Source organism: Podarcis raffonei, chromosome 17, assembly GCF_027172205.1.
Source record: "Podarcis raffonei isolate rPodRaf1 chromosome 17, rPodRaf1.pri, whole genome shotgun sequence".
NCBI classification, from domain to species: domain Eukaryota; kingdom Metazoa; phylum Chordata; class Lepidosauria; order Squamata; family Lacertidae; genus Podarcis; species Podarcis raffonei.
The window spans coordinates 12,211,429-12,232,257 of NC_070618.1; the positions used below are offsets into that span (position 1 = coordinate 12,211,429).

Sequence of the window (20,829 nt, forward strand, 5' to 3'; positions counted from 1 at the left end):
TTATCAGCCGATTAGACCCTTGTTTTGTGGTTCTTCGGAGCTAAACTGTCAGTGCAGAGCCCCTAACTTGCAAAGTTACTCAGTGTGTGTTCTCAGCATGATAAACTTTAACAGCTGGAGATAAAGGTACATCATTGATAAGAAGTACATTTCCCGTACTTGGCTCTCCATAAAAAAAGTAGCTGAGTCAATGCATGTGCACGTTCTGATAGCAGAGTTCTGAAGAGAGCTACAAGGTCAGTCAGAACTTAGGTCCTTCTGTGCAGAGAGATTCAGCTGGAGGCAGATTACTGTTAAGAGCTGACTGAAGGAGCTATCCTGGTTCAGGATATTACCTCTTTGCACAGCTGTTTTTAAAACCTGAGAGAGGACAAGAGAAGGGTAAGAGTACACTATGGGAACCAATGCCTCACTTGGTTCCATCTTTAAAAATGGCCGTCTCTAGTCTAAGCTTGCTATGGATGCAACTAACTGAAGGAAGAACCTACTCAGACAATACCTCTTGTGCCGAAGGATATTATGGTAGGAGAAATTGCTCCCAAGGAAGAGAACTTGGCTACAACATATATGCTGTGCTCTAATATACTGTTCCACAGCTCATCAGAACACATTGTATCTTGAGGTGTGTTCCTTGGTTTGGTTTTGATCAATCCACTGAAACCCTGTTACTGGGGATTTAAATTCCAATAGGAAGACAAAGAATTAGATCTGAATATTGCTTGAGTCTCAGAGCCTCGTTGCGGGAGAGGCCTCTTGTGCTTTCTACTTATAACTACACCCATTTGCATGATTAACAAGTACGGCAAGAAGTCCAGTAAGTCCCAACATCATGGCCCAAGATCCCCATTCGAAGCACCTGAGACCCTAACAGAAATGTCAAAAACTCATCTGTGCAGACTGACATGTTAATGGCAGCATGGCTAAAAGTCAGCATGGGCAGAGTGCAATTATTTCAGCTGCAGGGAGCTCAGAAGGGCTGTGTGAACTAGCCTCAAGTTTGAGGAAGGGTAAGGCTCAGTGCAGGGACGTGGGTGGTGCTGTGGTCTAAACCACTGAGCCTCTTGGGCTCGCCGATCAGAAGGTTGGCGGTTCGAATCCCCGCAACGGGGTGAGCTCCCGTTGCTTGGTCCCAGCTCCTGCCAACCTAGCAGTTCGAAAGCACGCCAAAAATGCAAGTAGATAAATAGGTACCACTCTGGCGGGAAGGTAAACAGCATTTCCGTGCGCTGCTCTGGTTTTGCCAGAAGCGGCTCAGTCATGCTGGCCACATGAACTGTCTGCGGACAAACGCCGGCTCCCTCGGCCTGTCAAGGGTCCTTTACCTTTTTTTTTTTTAAAAGGCTCAGTGCAGAGGCAAGAAATTCCTGCTGGAAAAGCAAGTTGCAAAATTTCAAGAAACTGATGCCAGTTCCATGTCTTTCAGCAGTTAAGAAACACAATTTTGCCAAATGGCTGACAGGGGAGCAGGTTGGAAGTATGATGTCTGACCTTGCAGCCTTTATGTCCTGATGTGAGACTAGCTTGTGTGTGCCATGATATCAACGTTTTGACTCAGCCGTACCTTTTGGATACAGGCAGTTAATAGCATTACAACTGCACCCACTCTTGAGATTTATTTCTGGCTCCGACCCAAAAAGTGACTCAGTGAAACGGAGACACAATATACAGTCACAGATAACAAATGCTTGGCTCCTAGTCCTTGTAAGAAATGGCTAGACTAAATGTGGAATCACTGCCCTGAGATTATCAATCAAAACAAAGCCACTAAGTCATGCCACAGAAGCAAATTGAATCTGGCACAAGTAAAGTTTGGAACACAGTGCTCAACAATGGTGTAGAAATAATATTTTCATTTCTTGGCGTTCCATGTTCCGGGAGCAATTCAATCTGCATATTTTTATGTGTGAAATAGTTTTTAAATGTTTGTATTATTTTTACATATGGAGAGGTTTTTAGACTTGTTTTATGGTTGCAGCTGTTTTATTTGCTTCACAATTGTATATTATATGGCTGTAACCAGACTTGGGACCTGTGTGAAGTGGCGAGTAAGAAATCTAATATAATAAATAAATGGCGGGGAAAACAAATAGTGCAAACCTCCCCTTGATTTTAAAGGTTGCTCCCTTAACCCTTAGTCTATTATCACATTGTTATCTCAGAAAACAAGAATGATCAGAGAGCATCGGTTCAAGAAGCAATTTTTACAATAGCCCAAATGAAGAAGCCACATATTTATTCCCCTTCCCCCCCCAAAAAAGCTTTGCCCAAGGGATTCATTCTGTCCAAAATGTTCCTCCATGCATTAAAATGCATCAGAAACTGTCGACAATAACCAGAAGGCAATTGCTTGAGGAAAAAATGATATTATCTCAAAAACAAACCATCCCATCCAATGCGTCCTTTTTACACCATGGCTGATGTTTTATGGGAAAGGCAGGAAGACTCTCCTGGCTGGTGGCAAATAATCTCCAATTACGAATCAACCCTAATATCTCTTAAACAATCTACTGTATTAGGTTCCATTTGAGCACTGCTCTGGTTCTTATTATTCATGGCTCTTGCCAAACATTTATTCCACCACTCTGATGTTCCAGTTTATAACAATCTCCAAAATATATGGTTTTGTACTTAACAACTACATTGTAGCCCAAGTCAAAAAAGTTCCATCTCTCATGGCCCTTCCTTCACCTTTATTCGGCAAAGGTGCAATCCTGTCCTCATATATCCACATTTCAGTCCAGCTGACTTAAGCACATAGTGATGTGTGAGGGTTGCTTCCTATTGTATTTGCAGAGCACATACAACTTCCTTTTTCCTAGGCTCAAGAGGCAAAGGTCTTTTAACCTCTTCTCGGTAGTAAAGGATCAGGAGAGCACACAAATGCCTCAAGGCCCTGAATATCTGCAGTCAACAATAATTGTAATGACCTTCCACAACAATGTCACTAGGCCACTGAAGGTCATACTAGTTGTGATATTTAAAGTGTCCTTGTATTTAACCATCATTTTTTTTTTAAAAAAGAATAGCAGCCACGGGGGAGGCAGGGATGGGGAGGCATCAGGATCAGAAAGGGAGAAGGAATCAAACTTTCCTCTCCTCTGTTCCTCTGGCACCACTATTTTAAGGTTACCAAATTTTTTCAGTGAATCCGGGGACACCTTTGTATGGGGACTGATTTGTAGATCCAGGGACTGTCCCTGGGAAATGGGGACGTCTGGTAACCTTACATTTGCAATCGGGGGGGAAGACTGTGGTTGGTGCCAGCGAGGGATTTCTTCCTAAGGCAAATACCAGCCCTGATTTTTCAAAGAAGTAACATTCCTAGTCCCATTTGGGAATTCTCTCCTGGAGGAATTTTGAAAGGTGAACAAGCAGTGGCTTTGAAAAGGGACATGGTCTTCAGAGCTTCGACCCACAACACAGTTTTGCCAAAAAGCAAAAACTAATGTGGAGAGTTCTGCTTTGGCAAGACAACCTGCTGGGGGGTTGGAGCAGATGAATCTTCGGGTCCCTTCCAACTCTACGATTCTATGATCCTAGGAATTCTGGAGGAATCCAAAACAGTTTTGATAAGACTAGCAAAACATATACAGTACCTGGAGGTGGGGTTGAGCAGGCAAGGAGTTGTGACACCGTGCTGGTATACTTGTTGACATGTCCCAATCTAGTACAGTGGTACCTCAGGTTACAAACACCTTAGGTTACAAACACTTCAGGTTACAGACTCCACTAACCCGGAAGTAGTACCTCGGGTTAAGAACTTTACCTCAGGACGAGAACAGAAATCGCACGATGGCAGCAGGAGGCCCCATTAGCTAAAGTGGTATCTCAGGTTAAGAATGGTTTCAGGTTAAGAACGGACCTCCACAACGAATTAAGTTCTTAACCTGAGGTACCACTGCATAGAATATTATTTTATGATGAGCTAAAATGGGGCAAGCCAGAAAGCTTTAGGGCTGAAGTAAAGAACTGGCAGCAAACATGGCAGCTGCAGAATGGCCGGAATGTGGCAGTGGGAATGTGGCATAGTTTGGAAGGGTGAAAGGGTCCTGCTACTCTCCTCCCAGTTGTACCATCCCTGCAACTTCTCATCTGTTTTGTCTCAGTGTGGGCCAGATGAAGCAATGCAAAAAATAAAAATAATAAAAAACCGGCATGCAATTATGGTGTTATTATGGAACACACTGTTCTTACACAGAAAGTGAAGAAAAAGCCTGCTGCCCAGATGTTTGTGATAGCTGCAGGAGAGAAAGCTTAATATGGCTTTATGGTTCCTGGTGACATCTCAAAGCCAATGGAGTCTGGATCATACTCCACCTGCCAGTGTGGGGGATAAAGGAAATATTTTTGCCATTCATATCTAGCCAAAGAAAAATGCCTGAGTTTTGCAGCCCCAGGGGAGCTGCATGGGTCTGCAGTTGCTTTTGGGGGGCCAACACTGATTCAATGTTGGTAATTGCCCATTGTAAATAAACAGATATTACAAAAGCCTTATTAAGTACAGTGGTACCTCGGGTTAAGTACTTAATTCGTTCCGGAGGTCCGTTCTTAACCTGAAACTGTTCTTAACCTGAAGCACCACTTTAGCTAATGGGGCCTCCCACTGCTGCCCCGCGATTTCTGTTCTCATCCTGAAGCAAAGTTCTTAACCTGAGGTACTATTTCTGGGTTAGCGGAGTCTGTAACCTGAAGCGTATGTAACCTGAAGCGTATGTAACCCGAAGGTACCACTGTGCTGTCTCATCATGAGGAAAGTCACTCTGTAAAAAGGTGCCCTCAGATTTCCTACTACTTGGGGAAACTGAAAACCTGAAGTAGCATGCAAGTTTTCAAGGCCTCCTCTTTATGCTTTAGAAATAATGGTAATCTAATCCTGAAAGGTGCTTTTCATTTCTGTGCGTGGTCTTTCTTTTCCATTTGCTGGCAACAGAACCCTGAAGCTATAGGTCATTGCCACAACAGCTTCTGACGAATTTTCCCGGAGACTGTGTGAGTGTAACATAAAGGACAAGCACCCTTTTGTTCACCACAGCTCGCACCAACAATATGGTGTCTGTCATACAAACATTCTGAATTGCAGTGCACAATGTTCTTATTTTTTTAAAAAAAGTATACACATTCAACTGCACATTCTCAAGTTGCCTTATAAAACAAACATGTGCTTGCCCCAGGCCTTGTTTATCCAATCAATTTGCTAGCTTTCGTTTTATTAGCATCATCACCATACATTTCACTTTTGAGAGAGAAGCTGCTGTTGCCCTTCTTTTCTCCAGCACCAGGGTATTGGTTAAGAAGAGCGTGAGCTGCAAAATGCTGACAGTTCACAGTTCGCATTGGCCATGCGCTCACTGTGTGGCCTTAGCAAAGTCACTGTTTTCTCAGCATCAGCTAGGCCCCTGCCCAGCTGTCAATCTGCAATATCGATGGAACAGCAATGGCCTGTCGCCAGGATTACTGAGTTCGCTTTTATGAAGTGCCTTGTACACTTGAAATGCAAAGTGCTGTTTATTAATATTTTGCTCAACTCTTGTCAGTGTTTTCTATCTGTAGAAGACTTTCAGGAAATGTCAGCTCTATTGCAGAACAAGAGGAGGCGCATGCTTGTTCTCTGAAGTGCAATATCTTTTGTTGTATGCACACACACACAAAATACGTATTTCCGACACATGCTAACCATGCACACACACTACTTCACATCCCACCAATGCTCAAAGTGAGACAAGGTATCACCCCGCTTTTCTTTTTAAACAGGGAAACAATCAGATTGGGCCTAATCATCCTTTCCATACTCACTTTGAGCCCTTTATATCACTCTCAAACACATGCACACCATGTTTTATTATGTTTTTGTATATGCTGGAAGCCACTCAAGAGTGGCTGAGGCAACCCTGTCAGGTGGGCGTGGAACAAATAATAAAATTTATTATTATTATTAGTCAACATTCCAATAAATAATCTGTTGACTAACATTTCAGTAGTGCTGGCTATTCTCTTCTCTATTGAACACCTTCCCCATCTGTTCCTAGCACTCATACTTAAAATGAAAAAAAAAGCTCTGAAAGATGTGAATTTGGAAACTTCATATACATTTCATACCTCAGCAGGTTAGGGAGAGCTCATTTCAACATATTTAACAGGTCTAAGTGGAATTCTCATCTTAATTGGATTTCAGCTGATATTATGTGTGTAGTGTGGTTTTAAACTGCATTGCTGTAATTTTTTAAAATTGTTTTTATACATATCACTGTTTTATATAGATGGATAATTACAAATAGATTTAACAATAAAATTTAAGCTCAGAGATACTCATTACTCATTTAATCCTGCAACAAGTAATTACCTCAGGTCTTCTTGCTCCCTTTAATCAAACTTATATGCTTTTATGACATTAGCTGCCAAAATCACTAGGTGTTTTCTGCCAACCTACAGGATTTGCACTCTGACTGGATACCTTACTCACTTCTTTACAACCATCATCAACATGAGCTAGCAGATTACAAGCACCATCCTCATAAAACCTGAACCAACCAAGCACAGGCAAAATATTCAAAAAAACGCACACAGATGCTACAGCCCAGGCATCTTCCTCAATGAATTTCCCTTGCAGCTTTCAAGGAGTGTGGTTTTGCATTACAAAGAAATCATACTCCCTTTAAAGTCTGAATAAAAACTACGAGAAATGCGGAAGAACTCTTGCAATGGAGAAGATGAGAGGGGAGGGTGAAGAAATGGAACATCATGTCAGAGAAGAAACGTAGTGAGGCAAACATATTTATCGTTCAGGTGTTTTCCCCATTCACACATAAAGCACAGGGGTTGAGGGTGATGGTTTAACAACCATAATAGGGAACCTCCTCTACCACCTTGCTTACATATGACAGTAGCCACTACTTCTCCCAGCCCAGTTCCTGTAACAGAAACAAGAAGGTAAAAGAGAGGGGACCTAATTCATGATTCAAGCCTATCTTCTCAGAAGGGTCAAAAGAATGGTCCTGGGGCTGAAAGTTTATTTTCCCACATATATCTGATCCCTTCATAGCACGTCACACCCTATGTCTGCTATATAAGCAGTAAGTAAGTAAGTAAGTAAGTAAGTAAATAAATAAATAAGAATATGCACACACACACACACACACACACACACACATATATATATATATATATATATATATATATATATATATATATATATATATGCACCGTATTTTTTGCTCTATAAGACGCACTTTTCCCCTCCTAAAAAGTAAGGGGAAATGTATGTACGTCTTATGGAGTGAATGCAGGCTCCATGGATTCAGCGAAAGCAATGCAAAGCCTCCGGAGCGCAGCAGGAGCTCCCGCTGTGCTCTGGAGGCTTCGCATTGCTTTCGCTGAAGCCAGGACAACCAGCGGGATCGCAGCACTGCGATCCCGCTGGCTGTCCTGGCTTCTTGCTTAGCCGTGCGCAGCCTCTCCCGGGCAAGGGGAGCCTTCATCCCCTGGCCGGGAGAGGCTGCGCATGGCTATTCCATAAGCCAGGACAGCTAGCGGGATCGCTGCGCTGCAATCCCGCTGGCTGTCCTGGCTTCTGGGATTCAGAATATATTTTTTCTTGTTTTCTTCCTCCAAAAACTAGGTGCGTCTTATGGTCTGATGCGTCTTATGGGGCAAAAAATACAGTGTGTGTATAAGTATGTATATAAATAATAAATAACAACAAAGTCGTTGCCACCTCAGTGTAAAGGCTCCACAAACACATAAACCACAGAGTGCTGAGGATGGGGGAAAGTACTGAAATAGAGGTGCTGACACACAAGAAACCAGGCACATTTGGGGAGGATGAAGGGGCTCTCTGAAAGAAATAATGCATCATATTTCACATTAGGATGCAAGCATTAAACATACTTTCTCTGAAAACAGATTTTTTATCGATTTTGATGGGTTGATTTTCAACTAAGCATGCAAAGGATTGCAGCTATATTTTAAATTCTGGCTTCTGATTCAGTTATATTTTTTCACCTGAAAAGTGCCTTTACTTTTCAGGTAAACACAGGGTTCCAGCCATAGGGTGAGGACAGATGGGGGTGAACTACTTGTTGTGGTATGGTTGGGGGCCCCCTTACAAAGTTAGCCAGTGCAAATTTAAGCATCAGGGAGCCTTTTCCATCTTCTGGATTATTGACGTAACACCAATTGTACAGCACATCCTTTGTTCATTTACCTGAAATAGTCCTCCCAACTTTCTGCAGTTTCCCTGCGACTTTCTGTGCATCCTTAATGCTGGTGTCTTTCTGGCTATACAGTAGCAATCGTTTGGCATCAGAGAACAGGCGGGAAACGCTAAGGAAGATAAGATAATATAAGAGGGGGGAAGAAGGATAGATTGCTTGACCCCCAAATTCTGTTCTTTGTATTGCACATTCCCGTTTACAATTGAAAGTGGGGAAATAAGACTCATGGATCTGTTTTGCATGTTCCACTAAAACATATGAGGGTTGGGGAAGAGCACCACCGTGTTTTGTGAGCGCTCGTTCCAACAGGATTGTGTCTCGTGTGAATTAGTGGCTGGATGTGCCATTTGCATTTTCTCCCTTCGCCAGTGAAATTTTGGTATTTTTTTGACCAGCTGCTCATATAAATGCTTTATTCTTTTCCATCAAAAACTCCAGCTGTGGCAACATGCTTCCCATTTCCTCTTGGGATCAGGGCCTCAGAAGGTGTTGCAACTTGGACACGTGATTAGAGAAGTTGGTCACAGTTCCAGAGCAAAGGGCAGCAGGTCATTCGCTCCTCAGATGCAATAAGCATGCTAAGACAGAGCAGAGTTATCTGATCCTAATAGGATCAAGCGAGAAACAGGACCATCCTCATTTGTACTAGTCAAAAATGTACTTGAATAACTCAGGATTGCCACGAAGGCCTTCATTGGTGCCCCCACACAAGGACCCCAGACTCTCAGCTTTCATTTTAAAAATGTACATCTCTAGCCGTCATAGAAAGAAAGTTATAACGCAAACTGTGCAGGTACCCTTCCAAGTGATTTCTGCGTGCTGAGCAAGCCTAGCTGCTTCTCCATGTCGGTGATCTTATCTAATGAGTGAAGTCAGAATTATAGGAACTGCTAAGGTTTCCGTGTGCTGCTCTGGTTCGCCAGAAGTGGCTTAGTCATGCTGGCCACATGACCTGGAAGCTGTACACCGGCTCCCTCAGCCAATAAAGCGAGATGAGCACCGCAACCCCAGAGTCGGCCACGACTGGACCTAATGGTCAGGGGTCCCTTTACCTTTACCTTAAGGTCCTAAAGAGCTGCAGTTTTGCCCTCCCCTTTAATCCACTTTTCCTACTGCTTCCTACCTGCAAAGTTTTGCCCTGGATGAAACGTTTCCTGATTCACTGCCCTGTATGTTCCGCCCCAACATTCGCCCTGCCAAGCACAGCCACTATCTCAGAACCAAGTGTACTTTTCTACAAAGGCTTCTTGCAGGGGTGCCAAAAAAAAAGAACAGCCAGCACCTTTTATAATGCAGACCAGTGCAAAGCCGTTTTGCCTCCGTTCCGTTCTTCATACTTGTCCCTTCACTACTCCCTGGGCCAGAGATTCATAAAGGAAGATATGGTACTCACATAGATTTGTTAAAATTTCCAACAATGCCCGGTGACTCTCCAGGAGTTGGGTAGCGGAAGCAGGGATTGTTGGCATTGCAAATAATCCCTTGGACCCATGGCAACGTTCCAGCTGAAGGCATGGCCTTGTTTGGAAAATGACCTGAAACGCAAGGACAAAACTTAGGAATGTACATATTAGGCCATCAAGTTGCTTTCTCTCCTTTTGAAAAACCTTTGTCCTCAGTGTGTCTCCACCCCTCAAAAAAATATTATTCCGTGTCCACCATGAGAGAAGATGCATCTCTCTATCACAGAGGTTTCTAATGTATGCAAAGAGTTTACAGCTAGCAAACAACAACAGGAAAATACCCAGAGAACTTTCAAAAACCTTCAGAAATTTTTTGAACAGCGATTACAGTGGACACACAAAATGTGCGTGTATACCTTGGGGAATGATCTCTTTCAATTTTCCTTAAAACTACTCACTCCCAGATAGGTGTGTATAGAATTGATGCCTGAAAAAATTCCTGTTGTTGAATCACTTTAAAAATCGTTAACCGAGCCATATTTAAAATATCCAGTGGTTTAAAAAGCTACGCACCTACAGCTCGGCTGCTGTCGCAATATTATGCGGTAAGCTATCCAAAGCTCATGTTGAAAAAACACCAAAGAACGTTGGAACATTAGATAACAGTTCTGTCCCTTAAATTCCTAAGCAGACCTAAAGAGGTCACAGTCACCTGCAATCAAGGTTTCTCTGAACAGCCCCCGATCTTGGTATAGGGGGAGGAAGGTACACCTGCGTGTGCTCATGACCTGGCAAAATGTTTGATGTAACTGAACTGCACTTAATGCATAAAATGAAGAGTATCTTCTTTTCTCAGAATGCAAATAGTAATATCAATATTGTTAAAACAACTGGTATTTGTTGACCCATTGGCAAAGGAAGAAACATGGTTGTTAATCACCCGGAAAGCCACTGTTATATGGCAGTTTAGTTGCATTTATCCTTGGTGTCTTTCTACCGATTTGACCGAGTATTCTCTGAAAGTTATCAAGCTTAGCTTTATACTACCATTTTTGTTTGCTTGTTTTTGCCATAATGCACAGCAAAGGTGTTTCTCTTCCATGCTACCTTAGGTCCATCTGTGCTATAGATGCCAAACATGCATGCAGGAGAAGGGAGAGGATGAAGGCAATCCTCTCCCTTCTTTCTTTCTTTCTTTCTTTCTTTCTTTCTTTCTTTCTTTCTTTCTTCCCTTCCTTCCTTCCCTTCCTTCCTTCCTTCCTTCCTTCCTTCCTTCCTTCCTTCCTTCCTTCCTTCCTTCCTTCCTTCTCATCATTACCAAATATAAAGCAAAGCATATGCATGTTCCATACTTACATTCATGTTGTTCATAGGGTGGAAACGATAGCCGTACAGAGATCAATATAAAGAAGATAAGTAAAGGCCAAATGATTTCAATCAGCAGCTGGAACTAGAAGAGGAAAGAACAAACAAAATATTAATCATCCATATTTGGTATCAATAGGAAACTGAGGACAATGTGGTTAAGTCCTTCACAAGCAGTATTAGAGTTGTGTCTTTATGTCAGCGTAATAACACTTCTGAAGAAGATACCGCATTTCAGTGTTTCATGAAAACTTCGTCAATGGGCCACTGATGCACGGGCTGCTTTTTGGAATTCACGTATCTCATGAAAACACAGGATAAAAATTACATAGTGTTTTCTCTGATCATATCCACAAGCTTTTCAACCCACCACAGCATATGTGGTTATTTTCTCACAAAAACACAGTTGCCCCAGAAAAAATAAATAAATCCATAAACCTCCAGGGAAATACTTCATAGTGTTGTGGGATTGGTGGTTTGGACAAGGGAGGTTCAATGGAACTATTAGTTAGTGCTGGAAGCTGACTTAATAATCAAAGGAAAGTTGTCAAAAAAATCTCCTTTGCTGGGAAAACTGCAGGTAAATGGGCCAACAATGGCTAGGAAATTGTTGGGGACCAAGGATGGTGTAATCTGTGAAGCAAACGACGGGGTAAACTGTAATCTAAGTTGGAATGTGTTTTTGGGGTGCTGTCTCCCTGGAGCAGAAACCTGACGCAGGAGCAGTGGACTTTGGGTGCCTGTTGGAGAATTGAAGGTGTGACTACTCCTTTGGTCAATGTGTATATATGTAAATAGGCACAGAAATCACAAAATTCTAAGAAGCCTCCAATGAACCAAACCTGAGTAAGGTCACTGCAGTCCTGGAACTTCGCACCACTTGGAAAACAGTTGGGAGAGCGTAACAATATACTTATCCACACAGTCACTGCCAACTGTCATATATATAATGTTTTACATGTCAGTGCAGGAGTGCTGCTTAGAGCATTCGTAGCGGCATCAACATGTATCTAAAATTTTGCTGAAGCTAAGCAAGTCTGGTCTGGCCAGCATTCGGATGGGAGGCTCTATGGCGGGGTGAGCAGGCAGCAAAAGGCAGAGCTCAGGCGCCTTTAATAGATGTGTCATGTCATAGCAAGCTAGACCTCTCTTTTTGTTACAGTCAAACCTCTGCTCCCGAACTCCTCCGTTTGGGAACGTTTCGGCTCCCAAGCACTGAAAACCTGAAAGCAAATGCTCTGTTTTTTTCAACGTTCTTTGAAAGCCAAATGCCCAATGAGGCTTCCGTTTGAGGGCAGGAAGCTCCTGCAACCAATCAGAAGCCATGCCTTGGTTGCCAACATTTCGGAAGCCGAATGGGCTTCTGGAACTGATTACAGTTGACAACCAAGGTTTGACTATATTTTACTTCTGGGGATCTTTTTTTTTCCTTTTCCAAACCTTTTCTTATCTGAAAATCAGATAACCAAATACTCAGTGGGATCTATCTACCTATCTATCTATCAAACCTAGCAGTTCTCACACCTAGGTCTCCATGGGAAAAGGGGGCGATATAATGATATAATGATATAATGATAACAAATGCATAAATAATAAAATGACTTTAATGTGGTAGCATTCCTTGCTCCCACAGCAGTGAAACTTACAGCGCTTAAAAATAATGCAGATTCATGCTGTCTGTTAAAAAAAAATCACAGCCAAAGCTAATGGTCCAATACAAAATTAGTCTGGAAAAGCTGGATTAATGGCTCAGATGCCTGGTGGATGTTCAGAGGTTAATCCATATGCTTCCCAGATTAAAACTGTAAGGTTGAGACGTTCGTGTGGCTGATGTTGGGTCCTCCTCACTACCACCCTCAAAGAATCACCCACGTGGTCAGTCAGGGAAAGAGGGATCATTCAAGTGGTTGGGGAAGAGCCCAACATGCACTAGGAGAGGCGTGGTCAAGCTGGGAGGCAATAATAATAATAATAATAATGATAATAATAATAATAAAGCATTTGCAAACCACTTAATATTTCTTTATATATGTAAGCAGTGTACAACAGCAAAACAAAAAACAGTATCATTAAAATAAGAACGCAACATAAAACAAGTAGAAGGGTAAGATTCACAAAACGTTCGCAAAGAACGTTCGCAAACTGAAACACTCGCTCCCAGGCTTGCAACATTCAGGAGCTGATTCATTTGACAACTAGGCATATAAAAACTGAAGGCTGGCGAATTCAAATTCGATATCCTTTTGGACCATTTTAGGTGGCCCAAAATTGGCCCATCTCCCCCAAATCTGGAATCTGAACCTGGAGAATCTGTCTTAAATCCCTTGAAGTATTATGTCACTTGCAGACAACCTTTTCCATGGAGTGTGCCACAAGGCAAGTTAAAGGAAACACGTTTTTTTGAGTTTGCAGTGGTACCTTGGTTCTTGAATTGCCTCCGATTGGCTGCAGGAGCTTCCTGCACTCAATCAGAAGCTGCTGAAGTTGCGTTGGACGTTTGGCTTCCAAAAAACGTTCGCAAACTGGAACACTCACTCCCAGGCTTGCAACATTCAGGAGCTGATTCATTTGACAACTAAGGCGTTTGACAACCAAGGTACCACTGTACTCTAAATCTAGTGCCATCCAACCGCTGGTTTGGGAAGTGGTATACACACAACAATAGCCACAGATATATATATTGTATCAATCCTGTTGTTCCTTATGAAATACTCTGTTTTGTTGCGTTCCCCCCCAAAACCAGATTCTATCGTAATTGAGAAAAAGAATTGCTTATTGCTGTTCTTTTCAGAAAATTGGTTAGAGTCTTTAAAAAGGAAAAAAATGAAAACACCTAGCCAGGCTATGTATCTGCTGCGAAGGTGCAGTTCAATGGCTCAGAGTGTGCATACCATCTCAGTAAGTAATCTTGAGCAATCATCTTTTATTTCAACTCCTCATACTACTTGTATCTATATTAAGGAGGCAATAATCCTGGCCTCCCTTACAAGGATTCTACAAACATTAATTCATATTTGCAATATATTTAAATTAATATTTTCTATATAAATGCTAAAATTCTAATTCTTCTGCAACTAACGATGTTGCAATTTGGGATAGCTCACTTTATGCACACCTAAACAGATGTGTGCTTCAACCTTACAGGGGGAGTGGGTGGGTTTCTTTTCCTTTTTGGTGAAAGATTCTTTTCCCACAAGAGCTCATCCCGTAAATAGCTTGGGCTGCATTTCCCTTCTCCACCAGTTTTCCAAGCAGCAGCAGCGGCAGCAGCAGCTGAAATAAGCATTGCGAAAGCCGGGTACAAAGCTCAGCTTGACGTGTGCAGAGCAAGAGTTACATTTGTGCTGCTGGAAGGCAGCCAGGACAAAGTATATCCTGGCTGAACCCTGTGGGAGGAAAAAGCAACTTCAGGGGCAAGAGCTGAGCAAATACACACGCACTCGCCTCCTTGTTCAGCATCTCTTCCTCTTCATTTATGCATTTGAAAGCAGCCAGCTATCTACGAAGCTGATGCAAACCGTGCTAGATGTAGCAAGGGGCAGGATATTGACTGCAATCCACCAGGGGACTGCTGATATAGGCGTCCCCTCATTTACAAGGGGGGTTACGTTCTGGGCCCTGCACGCATAAGCAAAAACCGCTAAGTGGGGAACACCCTCTAAACACTCTTTAAACACCCTCTCTGCTGCTCTCTCCCCAATCCAAACCAAAAAACACTGCATCCAAAAATATCCACAACTAGAATTGGAGCTCTGGGGCTGGCTGGAGGCTGAAGGATGTGCAGAACAGCAGTTTCGGCTGCTGTGCTACCATGCGCATCAGCTGTTAGGCGGGGAGGCTGAGCAGCCTAAACAAAGCCCCGCTGCGTCTTCGGTCTCTTCAAAGCTTCTTCTGCCCTCGCCGAAGTCCTCTTTGGGTTCCGGGGAGGGTCTCCTCATGAGCCATGAGGACTCACTAGCTCTCTCCCGCCATTTCAAGGTTCGAACGAATTTTTTTATTTCCTGGTGCTTCGTATGCGAGTCAATTGTGCATAAGTTAGGGCTGCCATATGTCCAGAATTTCCCAGACGTAGACGGGATTTGTCTGCCAAAAACGGCGTTTGGGTGGAATTTTTGAAAATTAGTCAAAGTGCCTGGATTTCCTTAAAAAACAGCTAAAAAACTTGATGGGGGGAGATGTTGCAAAAAACCAACAACTCAACTTTTTGAAATATGACAACCCTAGTATAAGTAGCGGTACACCTGTACAATTCTTTTTTGGTTGGCCAAAGCTCTAGCCACCCCTGTTAATCCCCAACCACCAGGAAAATTATCAAAGATGGTAGTCTCGCTCACAGACAGTGTTAGTGTCATCTCTGTATGGGCACGATGCATATGCAAGCATCGGTGACCTCACTAAGCAGGTGTGGTGAGCCTTTGGCCCTCAAGATGTTGCTGATCTACAACTCCCATCAGCCTCAGCAAGCACAGCCAACGGCCAGGGGTGGTGGGAGCTGTTACATCTGGAAGGCCAAAGGCTCCCAACACCTGGTGTAAATTATATCCTGGTAGAGTTCCTCCATCTTTGGGATGAGTTCCCAACAGGTAGCTGTGTAGGGTTTAAAAGTCCAGTCCCTGTCCTTGCAATATGAACACAGTATACAATCAGGAATAGCTCTAGCAAGCAAGCAAGCAAAAGTCAAGACCAGTGGCACCTTAAAGTCTCACAAATGTATTGTGGCAGAAGCTCTGGTGTGCTAATGCCCACATTGTTTGAGGCATGAAGTGGCTTTCAGAGCTGCATAGACCCCCCTGAGCACAGAGAGAAGAAAAGGCTTATAAAATAAACTCATTCTCAACAGCAGCAACTGGTGATGACACTATCTTTCCCCAACTGATAAATTTAACATAATGTAAACTCTTTGTGTAAGCTCTTATTGTTCTTTTGGTTCTACGGCAACGCTACCCCACTGGGTACCTCTGCTGAGTTCTTGTAAGAATTGAGGAATTATCAAGTATTGTCCATGAAAGGGGTCAGCATTGGGTGCCCTGCTAACCTGCAGGGTGGGAAAGCTCAGGTGATCACAGCATGTGCTCCTTAATCTACAGTTTCTTCAGCCTGAGGACACACATGCTTTGACCCAAAGGTATCCTGAGGTGTATATGTGTATGTATCAGCTTCCAAATGCTGAGGCCAAATCAGCAGCCAGAGAAATGGGGATTCCCCCAGGTTTACCTAGATTGATCCACTAATGGGAGGAGTCAACTGATTTTACACCATATATGTACCTCTTCATACAATGGCTTTGCTGGGTGTGCACCTATTTTTTTAATTAAGACATCTCTCTACGAAGTTTTTGGTGGCAGCATTGTAAATAAAAGCAGCATAAGCCTGCCCTGTTCTCTGCTTAGGCACAAACTAACAGAGAAGAGGGGGCATTTTTCATGGAATCCCCCACCCTCCCATGTCCAAAAGAAATTGCTCCATATTCTCTGCAACAGTGTGGAAGGTGGTAGCTATACAGAGGAAGGATCACCAAACATTACCTCCCACTTCTTCTGTTAACGAGAACCTCCAGGAGATCAAAAAGCTTTTCCATTACTTCTTCAGGGCATCATAAGATCCAACTAACCGATTACTTATCTTCAGATCAATAGGACATCAAAGCCACTATACAAATCCTGGAGCTGTTTTTATCGAAAAGACTACCCAGATCAATGAGAGATTTGCACATGTGAGTAACCACTCTGTGTTTACTGTTTGGCACAAAAACATAAAAAATGGTTTTATAAGAAGGCCCTGTATTGGGAACCAAGCAATCAGGACCCTTACCTACTTCGTGAAAACCAAGCAATAGTATGATCTTACCGTTTGCCTTCTCCTATAGGTGAAATTTTTCCATAGCAGCAAACCAAGCTGTGTCCAGAACACCATCTTCTTCCCTCCGTTTACACTGGCAGCACCACAGATGGCAACAGCACACAGCAGAGATACTGTGGCTGGTCATCAACTAGAAACAACAAAAGGAATGGATTAGCAGGATTTGTTAATTCTTAAAGCAAAACAAACCACTTCCTTGTTTATATTGCTTTGTTCTTACCCAATATAGGGCTATGTAACCCAATAACACCCACACAGCCACAGCAGCAATATTAAGGAAGATGAAGCAGGGGATTGATTACAGAGCTTAAACCAGATCTTGAATTCTAAACCAGGTGTTTCCAAACTTTACTTTTTGTCAATAATCTGCCCTTAAGTAATGCAAGTACATTCCCCCACAAACCCCTGTCATCCACCACACACCGTAGTTCAAGGCCACACATAACTATTCCACAGAGGCACCTGTAATTCTGGACAGTGGTACCTCTGGTTACATACTTAATTCGTTCCAGAGGTCTGTTCTTAGCCTGAAACTGTTCTTAACCAGAAGCACCACTTTAGCTAATGGGGCCTCCTACTGCTGCCGCGCCGCCAGAGCATGATTTCTGTTCTCATCCTGAAGCAAAGTTCTTAACCCGAGGTATTATTTCTGAGTTAGCGGAGTCTGTAACCTAAAGAGTATGTAACCTGAGGTACCACTGTATTTCTAATTTCTATTCAAACTGCACACAGAGAGCCAAACAAGGTGTGATGCAGGAGATTCATAAATAGAATAGTTTCTGCTGTTTTTGGGAAATAGCAAAGGTGTTAAAAATGGTGACAGGGAGATTCATTTGATGGGGTCACTTTCTTCTACAGTTGTTTCCACAACTGAAACACACATAGAGAGAGCAGTGCTCTTTGCCTCTGGAGCAAAACATGCGGTTATCATGTAGGCAGCTGTTATAAGAACTTTATAAAATAAATGTATAAACCACATGTCTGAAACCCCACAGAAAAAAGTCCTGAAACCATTTTGTCTCTCCCAAATGACCTCAAACATTTCTCTGCAAGGTCAAAGGAAATGGGGAGCTCCCCATTGTCTCTTTGCTCACAAATCCTGTATCAAGGGCACACTGAAGATATGAATAGGGTGAGCCTGTGACCTGGATTCGGGAACTGAGTAGTTATCATAACAAACGAGTGGCCAGGATGCCCAGGTAATCCAATCAGGTAACCTGGCAGACAGGATAAAAACAACGCACTCAGATTTCTGTTGTAGACCGCCCCTTCTCTGGTGTACATATGATGTATGGAGGGGCGGTCTTGGGCTCCAGGGTGGGCAGTTCAGAAGTCTATTTAAGGGCTTGCACACCTTTGTCCTGGGTCCCTCCTGCTTCCTGCGTGTGGCAGTGAGCACCCTGTTGCAACAGTTAATAAAGATCAGGCTTATACCCGCTTTGCGTTTGTATATCCTGGTCTGGTCTCTGTTCATTTCCCGACCGGTTAGAGCCTTAAAAGGTACGCTCTCTCCGAAGTTCCAGTCTTCCTTAAGAAGCTGAACCCCTTGAAGGGACCCCTCAATATTCTTGTTTCACACATGTATGTTTTGCTCTGCAGGGCAAATGCCAGCTTGAAGTGGGTAGGGCAATTTGCAGTGTAGGAGAAAGGATAGACCTTCTCTGCTCCAAAGCAATAGTCCCAATCTGATTCAGGGGCCCATGGCTTCTTTTACCTTGGGAGAGGAGGGAAGCAGGAAATCTGATGATGGAAACCCACAGCAGCAGAATTGCTGCTACGGAACAGTGTTTGTTAAAACTACTGCAGCGTCTGCAGACCATTCATGGTCTGCAATGCACTCCCTGCAACATGATGCATTGCTGTATACCCGCTTGTATCCCCTTCTTGATGAAGGGTGGTTTAGAAATTTAATAGATAAATATATAATAAAAGAAAATGCAGAGAGCTCTTTCCAGAGCAGAACAGTGACTAATGCAAGATTAGAACTCAGCTCTCAATCACCCTTCCCCCAACCCCCAGATTGGATTACTGAAAAATGCCTCAGCAGCATGGAAGAGACACTGGCAGATAAGCCCCTCCCTGCTATGTGACAATGTCTCCTGTTTATCCCCCCCCCCCCATTTTCAATACAGCTGCACCAAAGCGCAGAAGAGGTGGAGTTTTGATCCACAAACCTTTCAAGCAACTTGCCTTGTGGCAATTGTCAGGGAAGAAAGTGTGACAAAGTGATACAGTGGTACCTCGGGTTGCATACGCTTCAGGTTACATACGCTTCAGGTTACAAACTCTTCTAACCCAGAAATAGTGCTTCAGGCTAAGAACTTTGCTTCAGGATGAGAACAGAAATTGTGCTCCGGCGGCGCTGCAGCAGCGGGAGGCCCCATTAGCTAAAGTGGTGCTTCAGGTTAAGAACAGTTTCAGGTTAAGAACGGACTTCCGGAACGAATTAAGTACTTAACCCGAGGTACTACTGTACACCGATTCTCGGGAAGGAACTGCTTTTAATCCACGAAGCAGAAAGTGCAAAATTCTAAGCACAAATTTGCCTTTGCTTTAGGAAGGCTGGCATGGCCAGATGTCACTTCTGAGCACCCCAAAGGCAGCCCAGGACAGTATGCTTGTGCAGCTCCAAAAAACCCCTACAAGTCTTCCTTTTCAGCCTCCTACTGTTTGCATCAGTCGACAGTGCGCCTCTGGGAGCAAAGTCAAACTGCTGTCTTAGCAGCACCAAAGTGACCTCCCCGGGGTGCAAGCCTGGGCAGTGTATATGGAGGTCCTGGGCTGCCCAGATGACAAAACCCTCTCACTCGGCCTAGCTCGGTCCAAAGGAAAGCACAGCAATATGCTTGGTACCAGTTTGGCTGCAGGCGTTTCTGGAAGGAGGTGTACAAGGCACCATCCAACTGTCTTAGGGACTCCAGGCTTGTGTAGGATTTACTCTTTAGCCTTTTCTTCTCCTGGAGATACCCCACAAGGCAGTGGAGGTTTAGGATCAGAGTTTTCCTTCTCCTAAATGGGCTACCTTCCCAGGTGGACAAGCCCCATCTGCCCCTCACTTCTCTCTACAGAAGCGGTTCTCAACCTGTGGGTCCTCAGATGTTGTTGGACTACAACTCCCATCATCCCTGAACTCTGGCCTTGCTAGCTAGGGGTGATGGGAGTTGTAGTTCAACAACATCGGGGGACCCACAGGTTGAGAAAGGCTGCTCTACAGCATGTGCAGAAACCGCCTTCTTGACTGTTGGAGCCACTATTGCTCTCATCCGCTCAATCTGCCAGAGCCTGTCTTTGCATGAAGGGCAAGTCCCCAACTCACCAAGGGTTTGAGGCCCATTGGCTACCTTCACCTGGTTTAGCCAGCCAGTCAAAGCCATTCCTGAGGTGTGGCCGCTGTTGTATGCTGACAACTTCTAGGAGTCACGAGATGAATGCAGGGTGGGGACCAAAGGTGGACAAACTACCCCAGAAGGAGCACAACATGTATCCCACCAGAGGTACTACCCCTCCTCTAACACCCCATACAATAACCTAAAATCAGTCTCTGCACCTTGGCAGGGTACACCCATTACCCATGACCATATTTTCACAGCTGTATAGTTTAAGGGGTGTTGGAAATTAAAACTGTGCAGTTGCATTTCATTCTCAACTCATCCTTCACCACAGCTGTACTGAACAAACATTTAACAGCCTTAGGGAAGAGGGAAGCTTTGGCAAACAATACAGTTGTTTGCTCTCTGACTAGGAGAAAAAATGGTATAGCGGGGGGGGGGGGAGAACCTTTCCCCTAAAAAGTAACTATTTAGTCAGTGACTGAGCAATGTTATAAAACCGGAGGGCAGACAGCGAAGGCTCTTGGCAGTAGGCTTAAACATACCACTCTCTTCATTTTATTATTATTATTATTTATTCATTAAATTTATATCCTGCCCTTCTTCCTGAAGGAGCCCAGGACAATACAAACATAGACAATTAAAAAACAAAACAGTTAAAAC

The 20,829-nt window shown here is 43.5% G+C and overlaps 1 protein-coding gene across 2 annotated transcripts in view; it reads right to left on the minus strand.

The window, feature by feature from the left end:
• ABCA1 (ATP binding cassette subfamily A member 1) overlaps positions 1-20,829 on the minus strand; it is a 104,771-nt gene that overhangs the window by 68,767 nt on the left and 15,175 nt on the right. For both annotated transcript variants that reach the window (XM_053371478.1, XM_053371479.1), the window contains exons 2-5: positions 16,826-16,967; positions 10,970-11,063; positions 9,604-9,745; positions 8,201-8,319 (exon numbers count right to left, since the gene is read on the minus strand). In XM_053371478.1, coding sequence (XP_053227453.1) covers positions 8,201-8,319; positions 9,604-9,745; positions 10,970-11,063; positions 16,826-16,891 — 421 coding nt within the window. In that variant the 5' untranslated portion in view covers positions 16,892-16,967. The remainder of the gene's footprint in view (positions 1-8,200; positions 8,320-9,603; positions 9,746-10,969; positions 11,064-16,825; positions 16,968-20,829) is intronic.